Below are 26,256 nucleotides of genomic sequence, written 5' to 3'. Positions count from 1 at the left end.
GTGGGCAAAATACCTTCTAGGATCCCAAAAGTGCTCATTTGCCTTGGGAAACCATTAGAATGAGTGTGCAATGAAAACCAGAGTGGGGACACAGCAATTCAGTGTATCTAGGGGGTTAGAAGAGACAAAATTAACTACAAGAAGGGATGTGCAGTGCTGATGATACCTACCTTGGCAGATCTTGTCTCTATGTAGATGTTAAGCTGTGATAGGTGTTGCATATTTGGTCTTGTCTTTGAAACTGCTGTCCCCCAACAAGCTATTGTTGAAGACAAAGCTGTCTGGTATGCAGAGCTCCTCTTGTCTTTCATTACTGGACAGGCTGCAGAGTTGGGCAGAGGGGAACACAACAGAGTTCAAAAAGGCCAAGTGTGGGGTCCTGCCCCTGGGTTGCAATAACCCCCTGCACCAGTACAGGTGAGGGGCTGACCTGCTGGAAAGCAGCTCTGTGGAGAAGGACCTGGGTGTGCTGGTGAACCAGTTCACCATGAGCCAGCAAGGTGCAACCATGGCCAGGAAGGTCAATGGTCTCCTGGGGTGAATTAAGAGTGTGACCAGCAGTTCAGGGGAGGCTCTTCTATACCTCTGCTCTGCCCTAGAGAGGCCTCATTTGGAATACTGTGCCTTCTTGGCTAAGGCACAAGCCCTATGAGGAGAGGCTGAGGGAGCTGGGGTTGCTTAGCCTGGAGAAGAGGAGGCTCAGGGGAGACCTTCTTGCTGTCTATAACTACTTGAAGGGGTGGTTGTAGCCAGGAGGGGGTTGGTCTCTTCTCTCTAGCAACCAGCACCAGAACAAGAGGACACAGTCTCAAGCTGTGCCAGGGGAAGTTTAGGCTCAAGGTGAGGAGAAAGTTCTTCCCAGAGAGAGTTGTTAGGCATTGGAATATGCTGCCCAGGGAGGTGGTGGAGTCCCCATCCCTGGAGGTGTCCAAGAGGGGATTGGATGTGGCACTTGGTGCCATGGCTTAGTAGTCATGAGGTATTGGGTGAGAGGTTGGACTTGATGAGGTCGCTTTCAACCTTACGGATTCTATGATTCTCTGACAGTGAGGAAAGCTGAAGGAGGAAAAGTCAATACCCACTTCATAGCCCTAACAAAATGCAGAGCTCCTCCAATGAGAAATAACTGTTCCTCTCCCAAGCAAAGCCAATGAGAAGGGTGATGGTGCAGCACGTGTGTGGGTGTGTTCCTGTTTATGTAATGTGGGGAAAAAAATCGTCTACCAAACTAAGAATAGTGGTTGACTGTTTGTCCTCCTGGTAGTGTCCTAGTCATGATGCAATTCTCAGCCAAACACACTATAATTACACAGGGAAGTTGCTATTTGTGTAGTGGAACACAATGTATTTTGCCTACTTTCAAATCCTTTTTAGTGCAGAATGTCAAAAGAGAAAGGTTCATCTGTTGGGGGTTGGAGAGTGTTTGCTTGATGGCCCTTCCAAGGGCTGAAGTAGCTCAAGATGCAGGATGGATGCCTGTTCTAGTGTTTACTTTCACCTCCCCAACAGAACAATGCAGAGATACTCCAGGTGGTGTGTCACTGACTTTAGAGAAAAGCAGATAGAGCAAATCAAAAGCAGTGAAAGCAGCAGAACAGGGAGGGGCTTCTGCCCTCTGCCCTGTTCAGGCCCTACCTGCAGCACTGCCTCTAGTTCTGGTGCCACCAGCTTAAGAAGGACATGAAACTGTCAGAGGGCTGGAGAACCTCCTTGTGGGGACAGGCTGAGAGAGTAGGGGCTGTTCAGCCTGGAGAAGGCTCCAGGGACACCTTAGAGCAGCCTTCTTTACCTGAAGGGGGCTACAGGACAGCTGGGGAGGGACAAGGGCTTGTAGTGACAGGATGAGGGGCAATGGACTGAAGCTTGAGGAGGGGAGGTTTAGACTGGAGATTAGGAAGAAATTCTTGACAGTGAGGGTGGTGAGATACTTGAACAGGCTGTCCAGGGAGGTCATGGATGCTCCTTCCTGGAGGTGTTCAAGGCCAGGCTGGATGAGGCAACCTGGGGCTGGTGGGAGGTGTCCCTGCCCATGGCAGGGGGGTTGGAGCTGGATGGTCTTAAGGTTCCCTTCCAAGAACTTCTGAAACACCTTTTGCACATTTCTCCTGTAACAAACTGACAGAGAGCTGCTCATTCATTTCAAGTGGCCTCAAATGCTGACACAGCAACAGGTTAGGTGTGAGGATTCCTCAAAGGTAAGAGCTTCATTTGTTTCCTTCCCCTGGTGTTTGAAATGCACTCTCCATCTCTGGAGGCATTCCAAACCCTGCCTGGTTGTGTTCCTGTGTAATTTACTCGAGGTCATCCTGCTCTAGCCACGGGGGTTGGTCTAGTCAATCTTCAGAAGTCTCTTCCAACCCCCACCACGCTGGGACTCTGTGTAACATCAGCAGAGGGGAGCCCCAGTAACAAACTCCATGTTGGTGTCTTTCTGCAGCCTGGTGTCCATCTCCAGCACACCCCTTCACACACACACACTGACCAGACAGGTTCTCCTCCTGAGCTGTGAGCTGGCCTCCCCTCTGGGCCGAGCTGCTGCAATGCAAACAGCACTTACACAAGGCTGGGGGAGGGCTGGAGACGTTTGTGTCTGTTTCCTACATGTGAACCATGTCAGGTTTGAAGTCAGATACTTCATGGTGTCATTTACGTGGCAGAAGCTGCTCTTGGCCTCCTGTTGCTCCTATCCAGGCTGGGGCTGTGGAGCATGAAGGAGTCAGACCAGCATCAGTGTTTTGAGGTGTATGTGGAATGCAAACATGCACTGGGCTGGGTGTGAACCGAGTTCATTTGGTGACTTCTGCGTTTTGTGGTCCTGCTCTTTAGAGGTAGTAGCTAAGGAATTATCCTGAGTGCCAGGGGAGGCAATGAATAGTTTCCCCTCTTGACTCTTACATCATGCAAGCTGTGTCTGATAGTTTGTAATGCATATGCCTGGAGAAAAAGCTCCCAGAATAATTTTCACACTTATTTCAGGAATACTTCCCCTCCCTCCCCCCCCCCCATGCTGTCATCTGAACGTGACATTAGCAGATAAAATCATTTGCTGTGCTGAAATGAAGCCATTCTTAGCACCAAAGAAAGAGGGAAGCTTGTATTTCCTTAGCAGCTCTCCATCTGTCTGGAGAAAATCTGCAAGTTCTCTCCCAGCATCTCCCTTTTTTTCCTGCTGTGCCTTTCCCACCCAAGGGCAGGTAGTCCTGCCCAGCAACGGTGCTGGCACAGATACTCTCCTTTCCTGTGCTGATTGTGCCTCTGCCTCCTCAGTGTGGAGTTCCATGCCATTAGAATCACAGAGCCATAGCATGGATTGGGTTGGAAGGGACCTTCAAGATCATCCAATTCCAATCTCCCACCAGTCCAGGTTGCTCAAGGCCTCATCCAGCCTGGCCTTGAACACCTTCAGGGAGGGGGCATCCACAGCCTCCCTGGGCAATCTGTTCCAGTGTCTCCCCACCCTCACTGTCAAGGAGCTCTTCCTAATCTCCAGGCTAATTAGGGTTTTGTTTCCCATGCCATGTTTACCCAAGCCTGTGAAAGCAGGAGCTGTGCTGTAAAACTCACAGGGAGAGTTCTGGGTGTGCTTAGCAAGTAGCTCTGAATATGTTAAATGATCCCCAGAGAGAACTTCTTAGCCAAGTTTTAGAAGTTTTGCCTCTTTATATGCAGTTTGAAGCCCAGTGTATTTGGAGGAGGGAAGGAACAGAACAAGACTCTTTCATTTCTTCCCCTTTACTCTGCTCTTGTGAGATCCCACCTCAAATACTGCATCCAGTTGTGGTGTCCACAGCATAAGGACACAGAGCTGTTGGAGCAAGTCTAGGGGAGAGCAACAAAGATGATCCAAGGGCTGGAGCACCTCTGCTATGGGGACAGGATGAGGAAGCTGGGGTTGTTCAGCCTGGAGAAGAACATAGGGGGCCATAATAGCTGCCTTCCAATACCTGAAGGGATCCTACAGGAAGGCTGCAGAGGGACTTTTCATGAGGCTGTCTAGAGACAGGACAAGGGGGAATGGTTTGAAGCTGAGAGAGAGCAGGGTTAGACTGGATCTGAGGAAGAAGTTCTTCAGTAGGAGGGTGGTGGAACTCTGGACTTGGCTGCCCAGGGAGGCTGTGGATGACTCCTCCCTGGGGGATGAGGCCTTGAGCAGCTGAGTCTAGTTGAGAGGTGTCCCTGCCCATGGCAGGGCAGTTGGAGTAGATGATCTCTAAGGTCCCTTCCTACCTAGGCCATTCTGTGATTTTATCTTCTATGTACCAAGTACACATTGCACTGATGCTTCCCTGCAGTGCAGCCTGGTTAAACTTGAATTTTAGGGCAGGAAAAAGGAAAGGGAATGGAAAAATATGAGATGAAACTCTTGTATTGTTTCTAGGAAAGAACTGACAGCAGCTGCAATGACACAAACTCAGCATCTCAGTCTTCATGCTGGGAGCTGCTCTGCTGGGAGGTGCTCTGCTCAGTAAGACTTCCTCTGACTTCATCTGTGAGATTCATAGAATGGTTTGGGTTGGAAGGGATCTTAAAGATCACCTAGTTCTAACCCCCCCACCACCGTGGGCAGGGACACCTAGAGCAGGTTGCTGAAGGCCAGCTGCAGCATCTTGCCACTTAGAAATGTTCTCCTTTGAAGCTGGATCTTTTCTGCACAAACTTTCTGCAGTGTGTGTGGCCACAGCTGATAAAAGGCTTCTGTATCACAACACCCTGTGTGGTCAGGAAGACCGATTTCTCCTGCTCTTATCTCATGAGTGGAGCTGTAACTCTACCCCTGAAATCTTTTACTTCCCCCCCACCCCCCATGACTACCTCCAGTCTGCTGTTAGAGACTCAGATAACTTTGAATTGAGTCTGGTTTTGTCCTAAATCCATGTCTTTACTGTCTGCATGGAGCAGAGCTGCTTGTGCCATCTTTGCTGCTGTGTGAGGGTGGAAACTTCAGTCTCAGCTGAAATACCACTTAGAGGCAAGTGAAAAGCTAAAATGGGCTCCTTGCTGATTTTGAGTGGTTTCAGAGCCTTGGGGATGTAGTAAGGTGACTGGAAAGGGTACTGGGCACACTAAAGCCAAACAAAAGGACTAAGAGCAGAGTTGCAGCGTTGGCAGGCAGGGACATACAATAACCTTCAGTTTAGTTGAAATCTGATGTTATAAAGGCCTCATTTCTAGACATGTAAGTGCTGAGTGGTGCCTTAATCAAATGATGGTTATGATTTTTTTGTTTTCTCTCCCTCCCCCCTCCTCATTTTCTTGTCTGGGCTGAAAAGTTCTTTATAGTGAGGGTGGCTGAGCACTGGAACAGGCTGCCCAGAGAAGTGGTTGAGGCCCCATCCCTGGAGATAGTCAAGGTGAGGCTCTACAATGCTCTGGGCAACCTGATCTAGTTGAGGATGTCCCTGCAGGGGGGTTGGACTAGATGACCTTTATAAGTGCCTTCCAACCCAGGTGATTGTATGATTCTATGATTTGCTTGCTTTGCTAAGCCTCTGAGTACCAACATACATGCCCGAGGTGGCTGCTTCACACTTCAGTTTTATGGAACTGTAAAAGGGGCAAATAAATGGGTAATTGTGACCTGCTGCAGCTCACATGAGGACAAACACAGAGCATTATTCATAACATTCATAAATACCATCCCTTGGCTTCCTAGCTGGGATCAGTTTAGAAAGCTTGCTGTCAGTGTACTATAAACACCTTTAGTCATCCTAAGTGGGAAGCAGTGTGGCTTCTCTCTCATCATTGCCTTCTTTGTGCCCCTCCTCTGTGCCACTGGTGTTGTTTGCTGAGGCAGCTGTAGGACCCATACAAGTCATGCAGCTGTGCACAGGTATTTCTGTGAAGGGTTTGGTTATGGTTTCAGTACCCAAGGCTGGCAGGTGGGTCAGGGATGTGCTGGAAGGAGGTTGCCACTACTGAAGCACACATGCTAAGGTCCCAGAACCTCAGCATGGTGGAGGTTGGAAGGGACCTCTGGAGATCACAGCTTCACAGATTGCATTGGGTTGGAAGGGACCCTCAAAAGTTATCTGGTCCAAGGCCCCTACACACAGCAGGGGCACCTCCAACTACACCAGGCTGCCCAGGGCCACATCCAGTCTGATCTTGAATGTCTCCAGGGACAGGGCTTCAACTACATCCCTGGGCAACCTCTAACAGTGTTTCACAACTCTCAATGTAAAGATCATCTTCCTCCTGATGTCCAACCTAAATCTCCCCTACTCCAGTTTCAAAACATTGCCCCTCATCCTATTGCTACAGATCATCCAGTCCAACCCCCCTGCTAAAGCAGGGTCACCCACAGCAGCGTGCCCAGGATTACAATGTGCAGGCGGGTTTGGAATCTCTCCGAGCAGGAGACTCCACAACCTCTCTGGGCAGCCTGACAGAAACTGTCAGATCCTGCAGTTGTTACATGTGGAGGGTGTTGAGGAAGCAAGTGACAGAGAAGCCACAGATGGATGTGAATAGGATATGGGATGTGAATAGGATATGGGATGTGAATAGGATATGGGATGTAAGCCACACCATCGAGGAGGTGCAGTTGGATGCCCTTCAGAACATGCATACATGGAGAGCAGAGCGGGAGCTGTGCTCAAATAAATGCATTGCTTTTAGCCTGAGCACTGCTCTTTCTGGACACAGCAGCTTCTGACTCAACCCATTTGTGTCTGCACATGTGCTCCAAATCCTGCTCAAGTGCACGAATCCAGAGCGTGCATGTGGCTTACATTACTTGTGTCAGTGCCGTCTAAATAAAGTGTGTGTGCTGGAGTGGTGCTTCCTGTAATAACCTGTGTTCAGGTTTATTTTGTTGGAGCATTTAAAATTGACTTGGAGGTGCTGCATTTTCCCCCAGCTTGCACAAAACCCCAGTGCTCCAGGGAAAGTGGAGCATGCAGTTGATCCAAAAAGGGGAGACTGCTTGAAGGGAGGAAAACTGACAGGTGGAGAGGAGGCCGGAAGGGTGCTGCGGGGCCCTGTGGTTGAGGAAAGGGTGAGGAAAGCGCTGGTTTGATGCAGAGGCCAGCTGAACAGACAAGTGGCTCATTTATTTGGATCAAAGGAGAAAGAGATCCGGTTGAAAAACTTCTGCTTCAGTTGATCTCTCAGTTCCTAAGCGCCGTGAGGACCACTGAAGCTCCAGCTCTGAAGAGCCAATGTTTAGCTGTGGGAGTCAGGGAGAGGCCAGCTTGCCTGACACACCTCTAGCACCACGGGGCTGTGTTTATTTTGGTTTGACCCCTGGATTTTTCTGTCATTTACTTTGGATAGACAGACCTTTATTAAAACTTAAGCTGCTTTCTGTCACGGGCTTGTTGCTTTTAGGGGTGGTTTTTTAACAAACAGAATTCTCTCTGTGCGGATCTCACTGGTGATGGAAGCGAAGGGTGACTTGCCCTCTTGGCAGGTGTCCCTCCTCTGCTTGCCAGGACTGTTGCTTTTGAATGGTACTGTGACAAGTTGCTGTTACCTGGGGGGAAAAGATGGAGCAAGCATCAGATTTTTTTCCAGGGTTGGATAACCTGTGTGAAGCACTGAGCTGCAGAGTGCTGGCGTTCAGCTGCAGGCTTCCTCTCTGCTATCAGTGAAGTCATTAAAACTCCCTCTTAAGTGGACTGCTTGGAGAGTGGGAATAAAAATGCCTCCTGCTTCACAAGGGTGTGGAGGCCTCACTTGGATGTGTGACTGAAGGACACAGCACAGAGCCAACAAAAACCCCTGCCTGGGTGGGTGTGTTGGGACCGGGGTGCACCACCTTGTTCCTCTCTGTTGCATCACGTGGCTGCAGGTTCTTGGGCTTGTGCAAACAGCAGTCGCTTTCCCACATCTCTGACCAAGTGATGGCTGAGGGGAGATCTCAGTGTTCTCTGCAGCTCCCTGAGAGGAGGTTAGGGCTGGGAAGGTGGGGGCTGGTCTCTTCTCCCTAGTATCCAGGTGATAGAACAAGAGGAAATGACCTGAAATTGCACCAAGGGAGGTTTAGGTTGGAGGTGAAGAAAAATGTCTTTGCTGCAAGAGTGGTCAGGCACTAGAGCAGGCTGCCCAGGGTGGTGGTGGAGTCACCATCCTTGGAGGTGTTCAAGAAACCTGTGGCCATGGCACTTCAGGACATGGTTTAATGGCCATGGTAGTGTTAGGTTGAAGGTTGGACTCGATGATCTTGGAGGTCTTTTCCAACCAAAGCAGCAATGATGTGTGCTAGGGTTAATTCAACCACCCAGCAAGGGCAAGCCCACCATCTTCTCAGGTGCCATGGCTCAGGTATTAGTCATAGAATCATAGAATGGCCTAGCCTGGAAAAAACCTTAGAGCTCATCTACTCCAACCTCCCTGCCAGGGGCAGGGATGCCTCTCAACTACACCAGGCTACTGAAGGCCACATCCAATCTGGCCCCCAGGGAGGGGGCATCCACAGCCTCTCTGGACAATCCATTCCAGAGTCTTGCCGTGCTTGTAGTGAAGATCCAATCTAAATCCGTTGTTCTTCAGTTTAAATCCACAGCGTGCCAGAGCAAGTGCTGTCCTCAGGACTTGGTGTTCTGGGTCATGTCAGGCCCCACCCATCACATTTTTGTTTGTGATTTGGCTCTAAATTGAGCATCAGCAAGCTGCAGGCAGAGCTGCTTGTCCAAGAAGTGCCTGTGGAGGGGTGGTTAGGTGGCGTGGCCGAGGAGCTGGACACACAGCACTTTCCTGTGAGGACAACTCCTGGCAAAGCAGTTTCTCCATGTAAAACTGCTGGTGTGTCACAAGGGACTGCATCTTTGGGGATGCTGCTTCATCACTTGTCCTCTGAGGACCATTGCTCAAGTGCCTACGCTTAACTCTGCTTGTAACAGCAAGGTGGCTCTTGCTGCTTAAGGTTTTACTTTTCCTCTGTTTAAAGCCCTCTGATAAAGGTCTGGGTATAAAATCTCTCTGGCTCTGCTCTTGGGCTAGCTCCTGCCCTTGTTTGTCACAGACTCCTCAGAGAGCAAAGTGAAGCCTTGCTCACAAAAGGCATCCTTATTCCTGTGTCTCACTAGAGTCCAGCTCGGTGGCAGCCAGCAGCAGTAGTGTGTCTGCCCTGTGTCCCACAGCATCGCTGTCCCAGCAAATCTACTTTGTCTTCCTGATTTTATGGCTCCAAAACAAGTAGCAGAGGACTTTATTACTGATGGTGGTGCTTGTGTTGGGCACAGCTGCCTTGGTGGACTCTCTAGTCAGGGCTGGGGCTGCTCACTCCCTCCTGACCTGCTGCTTGCTGACCTGCTCCAGCCCTGCACTTCCTTGCAGTGTTTTTCTTATCGTGGAATCCTAGACTGGTTTGGGTTGGAAGGGATCTTTCAGGGTCATCTAGTTCAACCCCCCTGCACTCAGCAGCGACACCTGCAACTGGAGCAGGTTGCTCAGAGCCCCAAACAACCTGATCTGGAATGGTTGCAGGAATGGGATATCTACCCTTTCTGGGCAACCTGAGACAGGCTCTCACCACCCTCAGCTTCAAACGTATCTTCCTTGTATCATATCTTCCTTGTATTCCCTCTTTTAGTTCAAACCATCACCCCTTGTCCTGTCACAACAGACCCTGCTCAAAAGTCTGTCCCTAGCTTTCTTCTTGTCTGCTTCAAGGACTGAAGGGCCACCAGAAGGTCTCCCAGGAGCCTTCCCTTCTCCTGGCTCTGCAACCCCAACTCTCAGCCTGGCCTCACAGCAGAGGGCTTCCAGCCCCCCAGCATTGCTGTGGCCTCCTCTGGCCCTTCTCCAAGAGGTCCCTGTGTGTGCTGAGGACTCCAGAGGTGCCCCAGCACTGCAGGCAGGGGTGGGGGTGTGTGGAGGGTGGGGATGTGTCCGAGCAGAGCACAGCAGAGGGGCAGAATCCGCTCCCTGCCCCTGCTGCCCACACTGCTGGGGATCAGCCCAGGACAGGCTGGGGCTGGGCTGGCAGCACTCGGTGCAGGCTTATGTCCAGCTTTGCACCCTCCAGCACCCCCAAGTCTTTCTGCACAGGCTAGGCTAGGCTGCATTAGTACCAGGGGTGGCATGACCTAGGTGCAGGATCTCACACTTGTCTCTGCTGAACTTCATGAGGTTGGCATTGCTCCTCCTTAAACAGAGGACAGAGCTGATGTTTTTCACCTGCGCTGCAATCAGCCCTCCTGCCCCTGGTGCAGGACCTTGCACTTGGCCTTGCTGACCCTCGAGAGGTTGCTGCGGCCCCCCTTCTGCAGGCTCCTCTGGCTGGATCCCGTCCCTCAGGTGTGTCCCTCCGCTTGGGGGTGCGCTCGGTGCCACCTCCTGTTTCGGGAGGGTACTGTAGAGCCCTGCCCGGGCTGCGGGGCGGGGCCGCGGCCGTGCGCCCTGCTCTCGGCGTTCTCCGCCTGAGGGCCGTTCGGGGGCCGGGCCGGGGCGGGCGGAGGAGCCCGGGGCCCGCCCGCCTGCCCGCAGCTCCGCGGCCATTGGCGGCGCCGGGCGGGGCGGGCGGCGGCAGGCCGGGGAGCGGCGGAGCAGCCCGAGCCGAACCGAGCCCGCCGGCAGCCCGGCCTGTCCCCGCCGCGCCGAGCCGCGCCGCGCTCCTCCCGCCGTACCATGGTCGGGGATCACTGCAGCCTCCCCGTGGAACGGCCCGTCCTCTCCCAGAGCCCCAAGCCCGGACTCAGCTGCAAGATGGTGCTGCAGGCGGTGGGCAAAGTGCTACGGTAAGGACGGGGCGGGCGGGCAGGGGCTGTCCGGGCTCGGAGAGTGGGACTGCCCCCGGAACGGCCCCGGGAGAAGCGAGCTGGGGCTCGAGGGGAAGATCTGGCTCCGGCGCCGTCTGTGCTCGGCTCCTCTTGTGTCTGGAGGAGGGAGGCTGTTCTTGGCTCCCGCTGGATCTTGTGTAGCAGTCCGGGAGGGTGGAAGTTGGAGCAGCAATAGCTGCTGGAGAGGGGCATTGGTTCTCTCCTCGCACCGCAGTCGAGTTGTGTTTGCGCTCCCCGAGAACTCAGTTTCCAGGACGTCAGCAGCCAGCGAAGGTCCTGGCTCTGCTGGGTGAGGAGGCTGAGCAAGGCGCTGTGAATACTTTGGCATGTTTTCTGCTGGAATGTCGTAAGATGAGGGGAAAAAATTGCTCATGGAGTTCCGAAGGGCTTGTGCGAACACTGAGACGTGTATGACTCCCGAGACCAAAACTAGACTCCTTGGCAGAGGACGAGCAGTAATTTGATTCGGAGGAGTTCGGACCCGTTCTGCTTTGCAGGGAGAAAAGAGTCACCACAACTATTAGGATTAGCAGCTACGCTCTTCAGCGGCCGCAGCTCTTTTGTTTTGGTTGCGATCAGCTATTTTTCTGGAGTCTACGAAGAGCAGCAGCGCTGCTTAAAAAAAAAACCCAACCCCGAACGAAACAAAAAAAGGAGCCTTGTTCCTCCAGCATAACTTTATTTGGCAAGCTGTGGTTTGTCCTTCGTTCCTACTATCTGCTGCCAATTGTTCAGTGTTTGTCAACAGAAACATTATCCCTCTCTTCCTCTGTTGACTCACGGTCTCTCCTCTCCCCGAGCGAGTTTAGGGGAGCCAGTTATTAAAACTGCTCTGGTCGCTTCCAGCTTCGGCTGGAGAAGTTCACCAGGCTTAAAGTAGCCTTGGCGAGAAGAGCTGCTTTGAGTTGCTTGTAAAGAAGTGATCTATTGCCGTCTTTTCTTTTGCTCTCTGTTAAAGTGTTTCCCCTGTAGAAAACATTAGTTGAAGCAACCCAGGTTTCTCTTTGAGCTTTTCACCAAGTCGCCATCCCTGTTTTTTACGTGTTGGGGTTAGGTTTGGGGTTTTTTTTTGGTGGTGGTGGGGGCTGTCTATAAGTCAAGACGGTGTGCCACAGCTGGTCATATCGTAAAATCCTTTGGCCAGCGGCTTGCTATTCATGCTGGGAGCCTTTTGAAGTTTTTTGGTAGCTGCGCTGTTGGCAGCGCTCCCAGATGTAAATAGAGGATGGGTGCCTCTGGAGGGAAGAGTAGCCAAACCTTTTGTTCGGCATCTCTGGCAGTTTGGTTTAAAGCCTAGGTAACTTCCCGGGACTTAGCAGTGAAACGCTTCTTCCAGAGCAGAAAAATCTTATCCCAGCGCCTCTCCTCCCTTTCTGCTCCAGTTGGAGTTCGGACAGAAACGGTGCCTGATTTTATTTGCCTTTCTTTCCCCCCCCCGGAGGTTTGCTTTCTATATATACACCATAGAGCTGTTGTGAAGGCAGGAAAAAGTTGTTGTCTTACATGGAATGTTTTGGGCTGAGGAATTAACAGCATAACTTTATTTTGCTAAGCTGTTACTGGGGGTGGGAGGGTGAGGGAGGATAGTGATTACTGGTTTGTGGAAGAGTAGTTTGGGTTTTTTTTAACGGATCTCCTCATTCTGGGTTGTCTCCTTTTGTGCACCCTGTTAGAAATGGGAAGTCACAACAACTGTAGATGCCTGACTGGTTCTCTTATTTCTCTTCTTGAATGTGCTTCACGTGCCTTATCTGACTTTGTGTGTTGCTTCATCTTGCTATTCCTCAGCTTTTCTGTTGTAAAACTCATCTGTTCTGCAGAGCTCAGGCAGTGTAAGAGCACAGGTACTAGCTGGGAGCTAAGGTAAATGTCAAGTCCAATCAAAGTTTCCTTATTGCAGAAATCAAGTGTTGGAGCTTAAGAAAGTGGGAGCCTGGTGTGATGGTGAAAGAAGCAACCACAAAGTCCTTTAGACCGAAAATGGTGGCTTGTTGGTGACAGCTGTGGTGGGATTTCTTTGAACACAGGCACTCACAGCTGAGCTTTATCCACTTCATTGTTGGTAGAGAAGAACAGGGAGCTTCAAGATGTGGTGGAACAGGCTGCCCAGAGAGGTTGTGGAGTCTCCTCTGGAGACTTTCAAACCCTGCCTGGATGTGTTCTGGTGCAGCCTGCCCTGGGTCATCCTGCTCTCAATGATCTCTGGAGGTCCCTTCCAACCCCTAACGTGCTGTGATTCTGTGAATGCAGAGGTGCCAACACCAGCCTGGTACAGGGTGACCACCTCACTCATTAGCACTTAGCTGCTAACATATGAAGTGAAATGAGAGGAGTTCTGTGTTACTGCATCAGGTTATGCCAAAGTGCAGGACAGAGGGTATCAAATACCCTGAAACACTGCTGATGGAGTTTTTGCAGTCTGTACAGAAGATGAATCAGTGTTAACCTGCAGATGAATCAACATTAAGCTTTGGATCAAGTAGTTTTTCTTCTGTTGATCAGGCTGACGAATGGCTTGGTGATGAGATCAAAGGATATCTTGCTTGTGGTATCTTGCCTGGTGTTACAAACAGCCTACTGCCTTTTAGGGGGAACCATCATCATCAGATGATGTGTCCAGAGAAGGGCCAGGAGGATGAGCAGAGGGCTGGAGCACCTCTCCTGTGAGGACAGACTGAAGGAGTTGGGGCTGTTCAGTCTGGAGAAGAGAAGGCTCCCAGGTGACCTCATTGTGGCCTTCCAGTATCTGAAGGGGGCCTACAGGAAGGCTGGGGAGGGACTGCTCAGGATCTCAGGTAGTGATAGGACTAGGGGGAATGGAATGAAGCTGGAGGTGGGGAGATTCAGGCTGGATGTGAGGAGGAAGTTCTTCCCCATGAGAGTGGTGAAGCCCTGGAATGGGTTTGTCCAGGGAGGTGGTTGGGGCCCCATCCCTGGAGGTGTTTAAGGCCAGGCTGGCTGAGGCTCTGGCCAGGCTGATCTAGTGTGGGGTGTCCCTGCCCATGGCAGGGGGGTTGGAACTAGCTGATCCTTGTGCTCCCTTCCAACCCTGACTGATTCTATGATACTACTATGATACTATGATCAATGCCCCTCCACAGGCTTTCAAGGACTTGTAGAAATCCACAGTGGAGAAGGGGCAGAGTGTTTGTCTTCTCTCTGTATTGCCCTCCCTTTCTGTCTCTCTCCTGGTGGTGTGCCTGATAAAGCTCAGTTGTTCCAGTCTGATACTTCCTCGGTAATATTTTCCTCCCCAGCAAATTAGCTGTCCCTTATTCACACAAGCTGTAGGTACTCACAACTACCTCACTGTCTTGGAGCTGTTTTCATTAGTTAGTAGGTCCAAGTTCTCTTAGCTGCTGGGTGCCAAACAGTGTCTGTGTCACACGCAAGTCCAAGCAGCTGCCGAATCGCTATGGGGAGGGAAGTGTGAGGAAGCACAAAGGCTTCCCCAGGAGAAGCAGCAGCCCTGAGAACTTGAGAAGAGTTTCGAGGAGCGTGGGGAAAAGCCAACTGAAGCAGAAAGGGGCTAAAAACCTAACAAAAGCAACAGATGTGCTCTCAGCCTGTTTAATTAATATTTTATGCAAGCTACTGTTAGGTTTATGACTCTTTTAAATTATTAGTGATTCAGCTACGAAGAACTTTGGAGCTGCTTGGCTCTTTCATTACAAGGCTTAGTAAACTGTGTTTAACACTTCAGGGATGGGACCAAGACTTGGGACTTGTAAGGATTAAGAGGGGGGGGAAAAAAATACCCCATGAAATTAAAATACCACTAGAAAAGTGTCACCTCCCCTGGAAATTAATCACAGCCTAGCTGGGATGGAGTTCTGTGTGTTCCTCAGCAGGGTGTTTAATTAGGGCTCTTCTTTAGCTGGTTTTGAAATATGTTAATCTCTTTACTTTTTTGGTTGTTGTTTTGGTGTCTGAAATAGGTTCATCTCATTCTGTTTGTTTGCTTGGTTTTGAAATATGTTAATCTCCTCTTCCTCCTCACCTGTAATGGATTGGGTAATTGTTTGGCCCATGGTGAGGGAGGTTTGGTTTGTTCTAGGTGGTGGTTGTTTTCTTTCCTACAAGTTTAGGGGTTCTGGAGAGGGATACAAAAGGGAGAGGGGGGGAAAAAGTAGAATACAAAAATGTGGGATAGTAGTCTGCTTTTGAACAGAAGTTCATTCATGGAGTGCTTTGGGAGGCATCTCCTTGCAGAGGTGTGCTTTGGACTGGCCTCAAGCAGCACAAGTGGCAGGAAGACTTAGACACAGAATCGTAGAATGAATGGTCTGGGTTGGAAAGGAGGGCCACTGGCATCCTGGCCTGCATCAGGAACAGTGTGGCCAGCAGGAGCAGGGAAGTCATTGTGCCCCTGCACTCTGCATTGGTTAGGCCACACCTTGAGTCCTGTGTCCAGTTCTGGGCCTCTCAGTTTAGGAAGGACATTGAGAGACTTGAAGGTGTCCAGAGAAGGGCAACAAGGCTGGGGAGAGGCCTTGAGCACAATCCCTATAAGGAGAGGCTGAGGGAGCTGGGGTTGCTTAGCCTGCAGAAGAGGAGGCTCAGGGGAGACCTTATTGCTCTCTGCAGGGAGGTTGTAGCCAGGTGGGGGTTGGTCTCTTCTCTCTAGCAACCAGCACCAGAACAAGAGGACACAGTCTCAAGCTGTGCCAGGGGATGTTTAGGCTGGAGGTGAGGAGAAAGTTCTTCACTGAGAGTGGTTCGCCATTGGAATGTGCTGCCCAGGGAGGTGGTGGAGTCCCCATCCCTGGAGGTGTTCAAGAGGGGATTGGATGTGGCACTTGGAGCCATGGTTTAGTCATGAGGTCTGTGGTGACAGGTTGGACTTGATGATCTTTGAGGTCTCTTCCAACCTTGGTGATACTGTGACCTCTAAAGGTCATCTAGTCCATCTCCCCCTTCAGTAAGCAGAGGCATCCTCAACTAGATGAGGTTGCCCAGAGAGCGCTTTGAGCACTCTGAGAGGTCTCTCCCCTCTTTGGTTCATGAGATCTGTCCCCTCTTTGGTCCTAGTGGATAGGTGCACTGGCCATGTGCTTTCTTCAGAGCTATGTGCTGGTGACACAGGACATGGTGTTCTTGACTTTTGCTTTAGACACTCAAGTACAGCTCAGGACTGCAGCAAATTTGCTGTGCCCTGGCACTTGGTGTCCTCTGTGGGTCACTTTCAGAGGCTGCTCCTCATGCAGCTTCAGTGTGTTTCCTTTTTAAGTCCCCAGTGAAGCCAAAGCTCTCTAGGGTGGGCTATTAGTCAGTGATACAGTGTCAGGAATGATGCAGAGTTGTGATGTCATTGGGTGATGACTTCTGATAAAGTCCAGCGTGGTTTATGTGTGCACATAGGCCAAGGTGACTGTGGGAATGGAGAGCTTCAATATCCTCTTTCTCACAGAGCCTCCCTTCTTACAGCAATTGGTTTGGATAGCAACCAGAAAATAAACCAGCCAGCCCCAGGCCTTTTGGTGGGTGTGCCCCTGGCAGTACTGACACAGTGGAGTAAAGTGGGACCAGCAGGAGCAGGGCAGGCATTGTCCCCTGTACCCAGCACTGGTGAGGCCACACCTTGAGTACTGGGTTCACTGCAAGAAGGACACTGAGGTGCTGGTAAGGGCCCAGAGGAGGGTCTAGAAAAGAGGTCTGGTGAGGAGCAGCTGAGTGACCTGGGACTGTTCAGTCTGCAGAAAAGGAGGCTGAGGGGGGAGACCTCATTGCTCTCTACAACTCCCTGAAAAGAGGCTGGAGCCAAGTGGGGGTTGGTCTTGTCTCCCCAGGAACAAGTGACAGGACAAGAGGAAATGGCCTCTAATTGTACCTGGGGAGGTTTGGGTTGGATATAAGAAGAAACTTCTTCACTGAAAGGGTTCTTAAAGCCTGGCACAGGCTGCCCAAGGAGGTGGTTGAATCTCCATCCCTGGAGGTGTTGAAAAGAGGCAGAGCTGTGGGGCTGAGGGACAGGGTTGAACACCAGCCTCGGTCGAGTTAGAGTTGGACTTGATCTTAAAGATCTTTTCCAACTCAAACAATTGTATGACTCTATTTTTACATCAGAAGGTGAAATTCCTTGCATTTTGCTCAAGTAATTCATAGCAAGACCAGAAAGAAGCCAGGTTCAATCTGACTTTGGATTCTGGTTTGGAAGTGCTCCTGGAAAGTCATCTTTACCATGTTCACGGACCAGGACATAGGCAGAGTGCCCTGCTTCAGATGAGAGCAGCTGTCCACGATGCTCCTCTGTGTCAAGAAGCCTAAAAGGAAAGATGTTAAAAAAAACCCCAAATAATCAAACTGCCAAACTTCTTTTACCCTAATTTAGGTAGCAGCATTTCTCAGTAACTGAGCACTGCCCGCGCTGTTAGAAAGCAATCAAGAGGAGCCTTGTTTAAAATGAGCTCATCTGATTAATGCCACGGTCTGGGGACAGACAGAAGGGGAGGAGGGCATTGTGCAGGGAAGGGGCTTGTAGGCAAAGTGCTCCTCAGAAGCATGGCAGCTATTTTTGTCCTGTTCTTTTTCTTTCTCCCTCCCATAACTTTCCATTGTACCGAAATAGTTCAAAATGTTTATGGTTGAGGGCAGCTGACATCACTGATTGTCCTGCAGTGTCTTGCTGGATGTTTCTGTGACAGGAGCTGATTCCTTGGTCAATGACAGCCCTCAGGGCACTTGCAGAGGACCTCTGACACTCTGGGACAGTTACATAGAAGAGAATCATAGAATGGTCTGGGTTGGAAGGAGCCTCAAAGGTCATCTAGTCCAACCCCCTCTGCAGTCAGCAGGGACATCCTCAGCTAGATCAGAGCCCTGTCAAGCTTCGCCTTGAATATCCCCAGGGATGGGACCTCAACTACCTCCCTGGGCAACCTGTTCCAGTGTTCCACCACCCTCATGGTGCAGAACTTGTTCCTAACATCCAATCTAAATCTGCTCTTGTCTAGTTTGAAGCCCTTCCCTCTTGTCCTGTCACTGCAGGCCTTTGTAAACAGTCTCTGTCCATCCTTCTTGTAGGGCCCCTTCAGGTACTGGAGGGCTACTCTAAGGTATCCCTGGAGCCTTCTCTTCTCCAGGCTGAGCAACCCCAGCTCCCACAGCCTGTCCTCATAGCTGGCATCTTGTGCTTTGGCAAGGTGTGACCAGGCAGGGGGAGCTTTGAAGTAGCTGTTGTGTGAGTGTGGAAGCACAGCTGTGCCTGTGAAAGTTGCTCTTTGACACACGTTTCTCATCCAGGACTGAGCAGGTTTCTGTGGAGATAGAGCTGAGTGGCATCGCCAGCCTGGTGCACTCATCCCTCTGGGAAGTGCCCTCCCAGGGGGTAGGTCTCTCTGCTTGTTCAGGTGGGTCTTTTCCAGCATACACAGGTAGGAAAGTCTCCCCTGGTCATGGCTGCAGAGCTTGGAGTGCTCTGCTCGATGTTCTGCCCCACTGAGCTGTTGGATGGTTCTGCCAAAGCCATGCAACAGCCTGGTGTCCTGAGCTGCATGCAGCAACCTGGTCTCCTTCATGGAGCTCAGGACTTGAGGCTGTGCTCTGGAGAGGTGCTGTGTGTCACTGGTGGTCCAGAGAGCTGTGAGCTTCTCCATTTGTTTGGGCCTGGCTGTTCACTTGGCTGCAGGAGTATCATGACCCTGGTGTGTTCATTGGTGACCCATGTACAATCTGTTACTGAAGGGGGTGTGTGTCTGTCTGCAGAGGTGTTTACAGCATGGAGCTGGGCTTTGGCTGTGTGTTCTACATCCTGGGAAGTGATAGCCAGAGGAAGAGGACTGCTGAAAGTCTTCTGCATGTTGAAGTAACTCTGTAAGGTGTCTCCAGGAAGGGCACCTGCCCAAGGTCCAACAGCATGTTCCCCTGGTTTAAGGGCAAAGGTTTGCTGCCTTTTCCTGGAGATCCCTCCTGGAGACTTCATCTGGTGGTAATCTCAACCTCTGAAGTTATTCACTCTTCTGTATCTTATTTCCTTGGGATGCATTTGCTCCAGATTTTAGCTGCTTGTTTCTGCCTGGAAGATGATTTCAGTGTGGAGTTGTGCAAAGTATGAGTGTGCCCCATTCATCCTTCTGGGAGCTGACTGCAGTGCCTGCTTTGTCTCCTTTGTTTCCTGTGTTGTAATAGTCCATGTTTCACACTTCCTTCCACAGTATCACAGCCTGCCAGGTTGGAAGGGATGCCAAAGATCATCTGGCCCAGCCTTCCTAGGTCTCAGTGTAGCTGGAATGAGCTGGCCTAGCACGCTGTCAAGCTCAGTCTTCAAGCTGTCCAGGGTAGGGGACTCCACTGCTTCCCCCTGGGAGATGATTCCAGTGTCCAGCTCCTCTCATGGGGGAACATTTTCTTCTGCAGTCCAATGGGAATCTCCCCAGCAGTCACTTGTCCCCATCATCCCTTGTCTCTTCCATGGGACTCCTTGTCAAAAGGGAGTCTCCATCCTCCTGGTAGCCCCCCTTTATGTCTTGCTGCATTTCCACCCACTGCTCTCAGCTATCCCAGACCCAAGTAGGTTTGTAGGAGGAAAAAAATCCTCTGCAGAAGAGCTTTTCTCTTTCCAGTCTTTGATGATCTTTGCAGAGGGGATCATAGAATGGCTTAAATTGGAAGAGTCCTTAGAGATGATCTACTCCAACCTCCCTGCCCTGGGCAGGGACACCTCTTGACTAGACTCAGCTGCTCAGGGCTTCTGGATATGTTGTCAGGGATGAGATCTCCCACTGGTTGTTGCCTTGTCTCTTAGGATGGCTAAGACAAAATTTATCTGCTCCCCTATCATACATCAAACTGGGGTTTGATGAAATGTTCTTTGGTTGAGAGGGATTTTCTGATCCCTTTTCTTAATCCCTGCTGCTGTGGGGCTCAACAGCATCTTAACTAAGCCTTGATCTTAGAGAAGATGAGATGTTGCTTTGCTTTTAAGAGCTGCCAGCCCTTGGTCTCTGGCAAGGATGTATGGGGGGCAAGGATGTATGGGTGGCAGGATGTATGGATTAACCCTTTCTGAAGAGGAAAAAAAGCACTTCTTGGGGTTTGCTGGAGCCACTGAAGCTGGGTTGTTTGAGCTTGATAGAGAATGCTGCTCTGTTCACTTTGCAGCTTCCATTCTGTCTGGCACTGAAGTAAATTTAGAAGTGCTTTTGCTCAGGCAGCAGGGCCCAGTGGTAGCAGCAGCTCCCCAGGTGAAAGGAGCATTGTGGATTTCTGAGCAGTTCCTTTTATCTTCACAAAGGAAGCAGCAGCAGCAAGTGCAGCTGTCCTCAGAAGGGCAGGGGGGGCTTGAATGTGAAAACTCTGAGGACAGCTGAATGCAATAATCCCAGCACAGCACACAAAGTGCATGGAGTTAATGAAGGGAGGAGGCTTGGGCTTCTTCATGGGAGACCTCACAGCAGCCTTCCAGTACCTGTAGGGGGCTACAAGAAAGCTGGGGAGGGACTTTTTACAGTGGCTTGTTGAAACAGGGCCAGAGGAATGGGTTGAAGCTTGAAGAGAGCAGATTTAGACTGGCGATAAGGAAGACATTTTTTACAGTGAGGATGGGGAGACAGTGGCACAGGTTGCTCAGGGAGGTTGTGGCTGCCTCCTCCCTGGAGGTGTTCAAGGCCAGGCTGGATGAAGCCTTGAACAAACTGGGCTGGTGTGAGATGTCCCTGCCCATGGCAGGGGGTTGGAACTGGGTGATCTTTAGGGTCCCTTCCAACCCAACACCACTCTGTGTCTCTGTGGCACTTCATCAGCATCTCAGGAGAGATGACTTTCCAGAGCACCTTGGTAGCTCCACTCACACTGCAGCCACTTGGCCAAGATCTGCTCCTCAGCACAGTGTGACCACCAATCCCAGATTCAGAACACAAAAGCCCTGCAGGGAAAAGTGCTGACAATCAGCATGACGTGCTCAGCAAGAGAAGGGAAAGGAAACTGTGATAAACAAGGCTGTGCTGGTTCTTCATGACACCAAGTCCTCAGCTGTGAGGTGCCTGCCTTATTTCATCACAGCAGACCTGTGCAGGGGAAAGATAACACTGGGGCCAAGACCACCACCTGTGTGGGACAGAGGGAAAACTCTGTTTTGTCTCAGCTGCAGCACTTATTTCTCTGCAGTGCTTCAGCAGACAAAGATACTGTTGGGTTTTCCATGTCTAGTTCAAATCATTCAAAGACATCATCTCAAATCCACACAGCTGGTGTGTGGCCAGGTGTCTGTTTGGTGAGTGCAGTTACCAGCTTTTGGAGAAGGATTGCAATTGACTTTTGTAGTTAACAAATCAAGATTGAGAAGTAGTTGGATCACCCAACAATGGTTTGGGTTAGAAGGGACCTTAAAGATCACCTAGTTCCAACCCCCCTGCCATGGATGGGCACACCTCCCACCAGCCCAGGTTGCTCAAGGCCTCAGCCAGCCTGGCCTTGAACACCTCCAGGGAGGGGACATCCATTGTCCCTCATCCTGTCACTCCCAGCCCTTGACAAAAGTCCCTCCCCAGCTACCCCTTCAGGTACTAGAAGGCTGCTCTGAGGTCTCCCTGGAGCTTTCTCTTGTCCAGGCTGAACAGCCCCAACTCTCTTAGTCTGTCCTCAGAGAGGAAAGGCTGAGAGAGGCTTTGATGCTTCCTCTGGACCTGCTCCAGCAGCTCCATGTTCTTGTGCTGGGGGCACCTGAACTGGACACAGTACTCCAGGTGGGGTCTGACAAGAGCAGAATCCCTTCCCTCATCCTGCTGGGCACAGCTCTTTAGATGCAGGCCAGCACATGGTTGCTTTCTGGGCTGTTAATAGCCATTGCTGGTTCATGAGAGTGAGACAGAAGAAGGCTCTTGAGAGAGAGTTCTCTCTGCTGAGGGATCATCTTCAGTTCTTCACGGTGGAGCTACCAGCACAGCTGTGTGCCAGCGTGGGGTTACACCTTGGCACAACCAGAATCAGGTGTTGGTTCACTCTGCATTTCCACCCACCCCTCTCAGTGCCAGGAACTGAAACTGCTCAGGCAAGTTGCAGGCTGTGCTTGATGAGAGCTGGTCACAGCCATCCCTTGATGTCAGGGTCACAAAAGCCTGACTTCACTTTGTGTGTTGAGGAAGAATCTCAGCTGTGGGTCTGAACTGACTGATGGCAAATCCACCTGGAGATCCCAGTTGGCACTTGCAGGTGCAGCCAAGGGAGTGGTACAGATGCAGCACACAGCCATGCATCTCATTTGAATAGTTCCCTTTGGAAATTGCTGGTTTCCCTTAGCCCATTTCTCAGCTGCACCCTCAGCACTGAATCAAAAGCATGACTTTGTACTTCAGTAAGCCCTCAGAGGGAGCACTGCAGGCCTGAATATCTGATGGTGGAGGTGCTTCTGCTTAAGCTTCTCGACTTCCCTGGGAGTATCCTGAAAAGTAGGAAATTAGGGTTTGGAATCACTGCTGCCTCAGCACTTACTGAAGAGTGGCTGAGCTGCCTATGCCAGTAATTGGATTCTTATCTGCCCTCCTGTTTCTTCAATCAGTCATTCAAATATTCATGGAATCCTAGATGGGTTGGGTAGGGAGGGACCTCCAGATGTCATCCAGTCCAACCCCCCTGCAATCAGCAGGGACATCCTCCACTAGATCAGGGTGCTCAGAGCCTCATGGAGCCTCACCTTGAATATCTCCAGGGATGGGGCCTCAACTGCCTCCCTGGGTAACCTGTTCCAGTGTTCCACCACCCCCATGGTGCAGAACTTGTTCCTAACATCCAGTCCAAATCTCCTCTCTCATTTCAAAGCATTGCTTCTCATCCTGTCATTGCAAACAGTCCCTCTGCAGCCTTCTTGTGGGCTCCTTCAGGTACTGGCAGGCTGCTCTTCTCCACTCTGCTCCCTGATTCCACAGAGTTTGTGTTTTCCAACAGGTTTTCCTTCCTCTGCTGTGCAGAAAGCACAACTTCACTGGGCTGTTTTCTAGGAGCTAGAGAAGTGCTGGGTACTGTTGATGACCAAACTGAACAGAGAGCCTTGCCCCATGCTGGCACCAGGCTTAAAAATTAACTGCAGGTCAGAGGAGTGAAGGTTTTGTACACACCATTTGTTAATGAAAGTTGCCTAATTAAGATAGTGCTGTGATTTCTTTACCTTCAACTCTTCCTTACCCTCTGAGGAGACAGTTTTATGCCTTCTCACTATGGATTTGGGAGGTTTTAGTTTAACAGGATGGCTCATACTGAGGCTGAGAGGCACAGTTTCTTGTCACAGGATCCAATCTAAGGCACACCAGGAGAGGTGAGACTAACCTTCAGCTAACAGTGGTTTAAATTAAAGCCAAGATATTAACAGAAGGTGGTGGTGGGGGGAAAATCCATTTTTGATCTTCACAGCTGCCATTGAGAGAGTGCTGCCCTTGGCTCATGGGCATTTCTGGTGAATAAATCTCCTCCTGAGGTGACATGCTGTGGTCAAAGTGTAAGAGATGAGCTTGTGGAGCTTGCTGCAGTGGCTGGCAGTGTCAGGTGGGGCTGCTGCTGTCCAGCCTGCTCGGTGACTAATGACTGGCTAAGAGATGGAGCTCCTCAGGGCCACGTGTCCCAGTACATCATGGTGCACATGGTGTGTGCTACCATAAATGCTTCAGAAGTGAGATGGGAGGTGCAGGCATCTGAGGCTGCTTATCAAGAGCACAAACACCTGAAGTTGTTCCCCAGGCTGTATGTTGAACTGAGTTTATATTATTTGGTGAAGCCCCTGCAAGAAAAGCTAAGAGGGATGAGTGGTGATGCTGCTAGCTGTGTGTGTGTGTCTGTATGCTCTGGGTTGTGCTGTCTCCTAGCAGCTCTTCTGTCCTGTTAACCTACCCTTCTTCAGCTGTAAAGCAGGCAGTGTTGATGTGGAGGATTCAGCCCTGCCTGCTGCGTGATTACAAGTAGGTGAGGCTTGCAGAGGTGGAAGTGTAGCAGCAGGGCAGGTGATTCATCTCTTTTCACCCTTTTCCCCACAAAAGGAGCAAACTTTACCCTACAACAACGCTGGGGAGGGACTTTTGACAAGGGCTTGTAGTGACAGGATGAGGGGCAATGGATTGAAGCTTGAGGAAGGCAGATTTAGACTGGAGGTTAGGAAGAAATTCTTGACAGTGAGGGTGGGGAGACTCTGGAGCCAGGGAGGTTGTGGATTCCCCCTCCCCGAAGGTCTTCAAGGCCTCAGCTTGGATGAGGCTTTGAGCAACCTGGGCTGGTGGGAGGTGGCCCTGTCCATGGCAGGAGGGTTGGAACTGGATGATCTTTAAGGTCCCTTCCAACTCAAAGCATTCTGTGATCCTGCTAATGTAAGACACTTTTTGTGCCTACATAGTTGTACTTTGCCCAGCCCTGTCAGAAAGCACAGACAGTGCTTCATTGTCTGTGCCTCTGGGGAGCTGAGGAGGGAGACACCAACTGTGCCTGAGCTCAGCTGCAAGCTGACATGTTGGCCCATGTTGAAGAAGTAGCTCTCTATGGAGGGCACAGGCTGTGGGGTGAGCACTGCTGGTAGCTGCTCAGGGAGCAGTGTCCAGAGCAGGCTGCCTCTGTGCAGGCTGCAGAGCAGGGCTGCAGAGAGTGTTTGTGAACAGCTTTGTAGGCTTTGGAAAGTTGAGAGGTATGAAATGCTGATTCCATTAGGCATAGAATCAACCTGCCTTCCGAAGCACAGGGTGAGCTTGGACTGCCCAGCCGAGGTATCTGAGATCAGAGAGCCATTTAGCCTGGAAAAGAGCTCCAAGATTGAGTGCAGCTGCTGAGTTCCCAGGGTGCCAGGTTGGGAGGGACCCCAAGGATCATCTGATCCAACCTTTCTAGGTCACAGTGCAGTTGGAATGAGCTAGCCCAGCACCCTGTCACAGGCTGAGTCTTCAAACTGTCCAGTGTCAGGGACTCCACTGCTTCCCTTGGGAGATGATTCCAATGTCCAACTGTTCTCAGGGGGAAACATTTCCTTCTGCAGTCCAGTGGGACTCTCCCCAGCAGTCACTTGTCCCCATCACCCCTTGTGTGTTCCATGGGACTCCTTGCCTCCTGGCAGCCACCCTTAATGTCCTGGTTCATGGTAATAAGGCCTGCCCTAAGCCACCTTCTCTCCTCAGCTCTCCCAGCTCTCTGAGCTTTTCCTCCCATGGCAGGGCTGCCTCTGTCACAGGTTTTCCTTAGGCTCCAGTGGTACTTAAAGCTAGCTGGTATTGTTGGATCAGTGTTTCTGGCTGCACAAAGAGAGCTTGCAAGGCAAAAAGGCAGCAGGCAAACGAAACCGCTTAGTACAAAGACAAACCTGTCTGTGCCCTGGTGCTCCCTGAGCAGAGTGGGCTGCCTGCCTTTGTATATCTTGGGCTATACAGCCAGAAGTTTGACTGTTGAAGCCAGGTTGCCATGGTGAAATAATTCCCAGCAATTAAAGCAGGGTTCTGCCCTGAAAAGCAACTCTGTGCAGGCTACTTGGTGAAATCCCACACTGACAAGGCCCTCAGGTTTCCAACTCCAGTCTGCTGGGCTTTCAGAAATTAAAAGATAGCTTTGCAATCTGCCAGCTCTGCAGCCTCCAGGAGGCTTGGAAGATAGCAGTGGCTGTGGTGATTTGTGTGCTCTGGGGGTGCAGAGGTGGACTGCAGGGTACTGAGCGTGCTGTGCTAGCAGGAGAACAGGGCTGAAACGAGCGGCGCTCGGACTGCGCCGTGACGCAGGACTCAGAAGAGCTCTGCTGAGGTGTGTTCCACTACCAGCAGAATAAGGAAACCAATCACTGCCTCAGTCCAGCTACATGAAGTTCTTGCCAGAAAGAGAGATTGGCCATTGGAGTGGGCTGCCCAGGGAGGTGGTGGAGTCACCATCACTGGAGGTGTTTAGGGAGAGACTGGATGGGGCACTGGTTTAGTTCATCAGATGGTGTTGGGTGATAGGTTGGACTGGATGATCTCAAAGGTCTTTTCCAACCTGGCTAATCCTGCCCCCTGCTCGCTCCTGCCCCCTGCTCGCTCCTGCCCCCTGCTCGCTCCTGCCCCCTGCTCGCTCCTGCCCCCTGCTCGCTCCTGCCCCCTGCTCGCTCCTGCCCCCTGCTCCCTCCGGCCCCTGCTCGCTCCGGCCCCTGCTCGCTCCTGTGCCATCCTCACACTAATGACAATGAAGAAGTTCCTGGGCTTTTACTACGGGCCATTTACATTTTCTTTCAATTTGCAGGATCTAAAACCCTTAGAGGAGAGGGAGAGAGATGGACTTTTTGGGCCAGTTAGCTGCTTTGTAGTTGCTCCTTTTCCCCCCCTTTTTGGCAGGGAGTTTTTCAGGCCTCCAGAATTTCAAATCCTGTGTTAGAGTAGCACTCCTCAGAGTGTGCTAATCAACCTGAGAGGCCTATAGTTGCCTTCTCTGAAGTGTAAAAGGTGTTAACAGCCACCTCAGAACTTACTTGCTTGTAGATCTTGGTGCAGGTGACTTGTCCTCGTGGCTCTCTGATCTTCCCACAGCAGCATCTGTAACAGAACCAGGCTCAGTGGCTCAGCCACTGCCTGCCCTCAGTTGGGACCCACTTTGGAGGTGGTGGAGTCAC

General features: G+C 51.1%; 1 protein-coding gene across 3 annotated transcripts in view; it reads left to right on the top strand.

Moving 5' to 3' along the window:
* MOB2 (MOB kinase activator 2) overlaps window positions 1-26,256 on the top strand; it is a 168,652-nt gene that overhangs the window by 113,759 nt on the left and 28,637 nt on the right. The window contains exon 1 of one of the 3 annotated variants that reach the window (XM_068147800.1): window positions 10,447-10,682. The exons of the other annotated variants lie outside the window; for them this stretch is intronic. Within the exon in view, the coding sequence (XP_068003901.1) occupies window positions 10,573-10,682 (110 nt within the window). The 5' untranslated portion in view covers window positions 10,447-10,572. Of the gene's footprint in view, window positions 1-10,446; window positions 10,683-26,256 lie in introns of those variants that run through there. 3 annotated transcript variants of the gene reach the window in all.

This window comes from Melanerpes formicivorus, unplaced genomic scaffold, assembly GCF_026170545.1.
Source record: "Melanerpes formicivorus ecotype bairdi unplaced genomic scaffold, bMelFor1.0.p_v2 SCAF_16, whole genome shotgun sequence".
NCBI classification, from domain to species: Eukaryota; Metazoa; Chordata; class Aves; order Piciformes; family Picidae; genus Melanerpes; species Melanerpes formicivorus.
The sequence above is the reverse complement of the archived record's forward strand: the minus strand, read 5'-3'. Positions and strand labels throughout refer to the sequence as shown.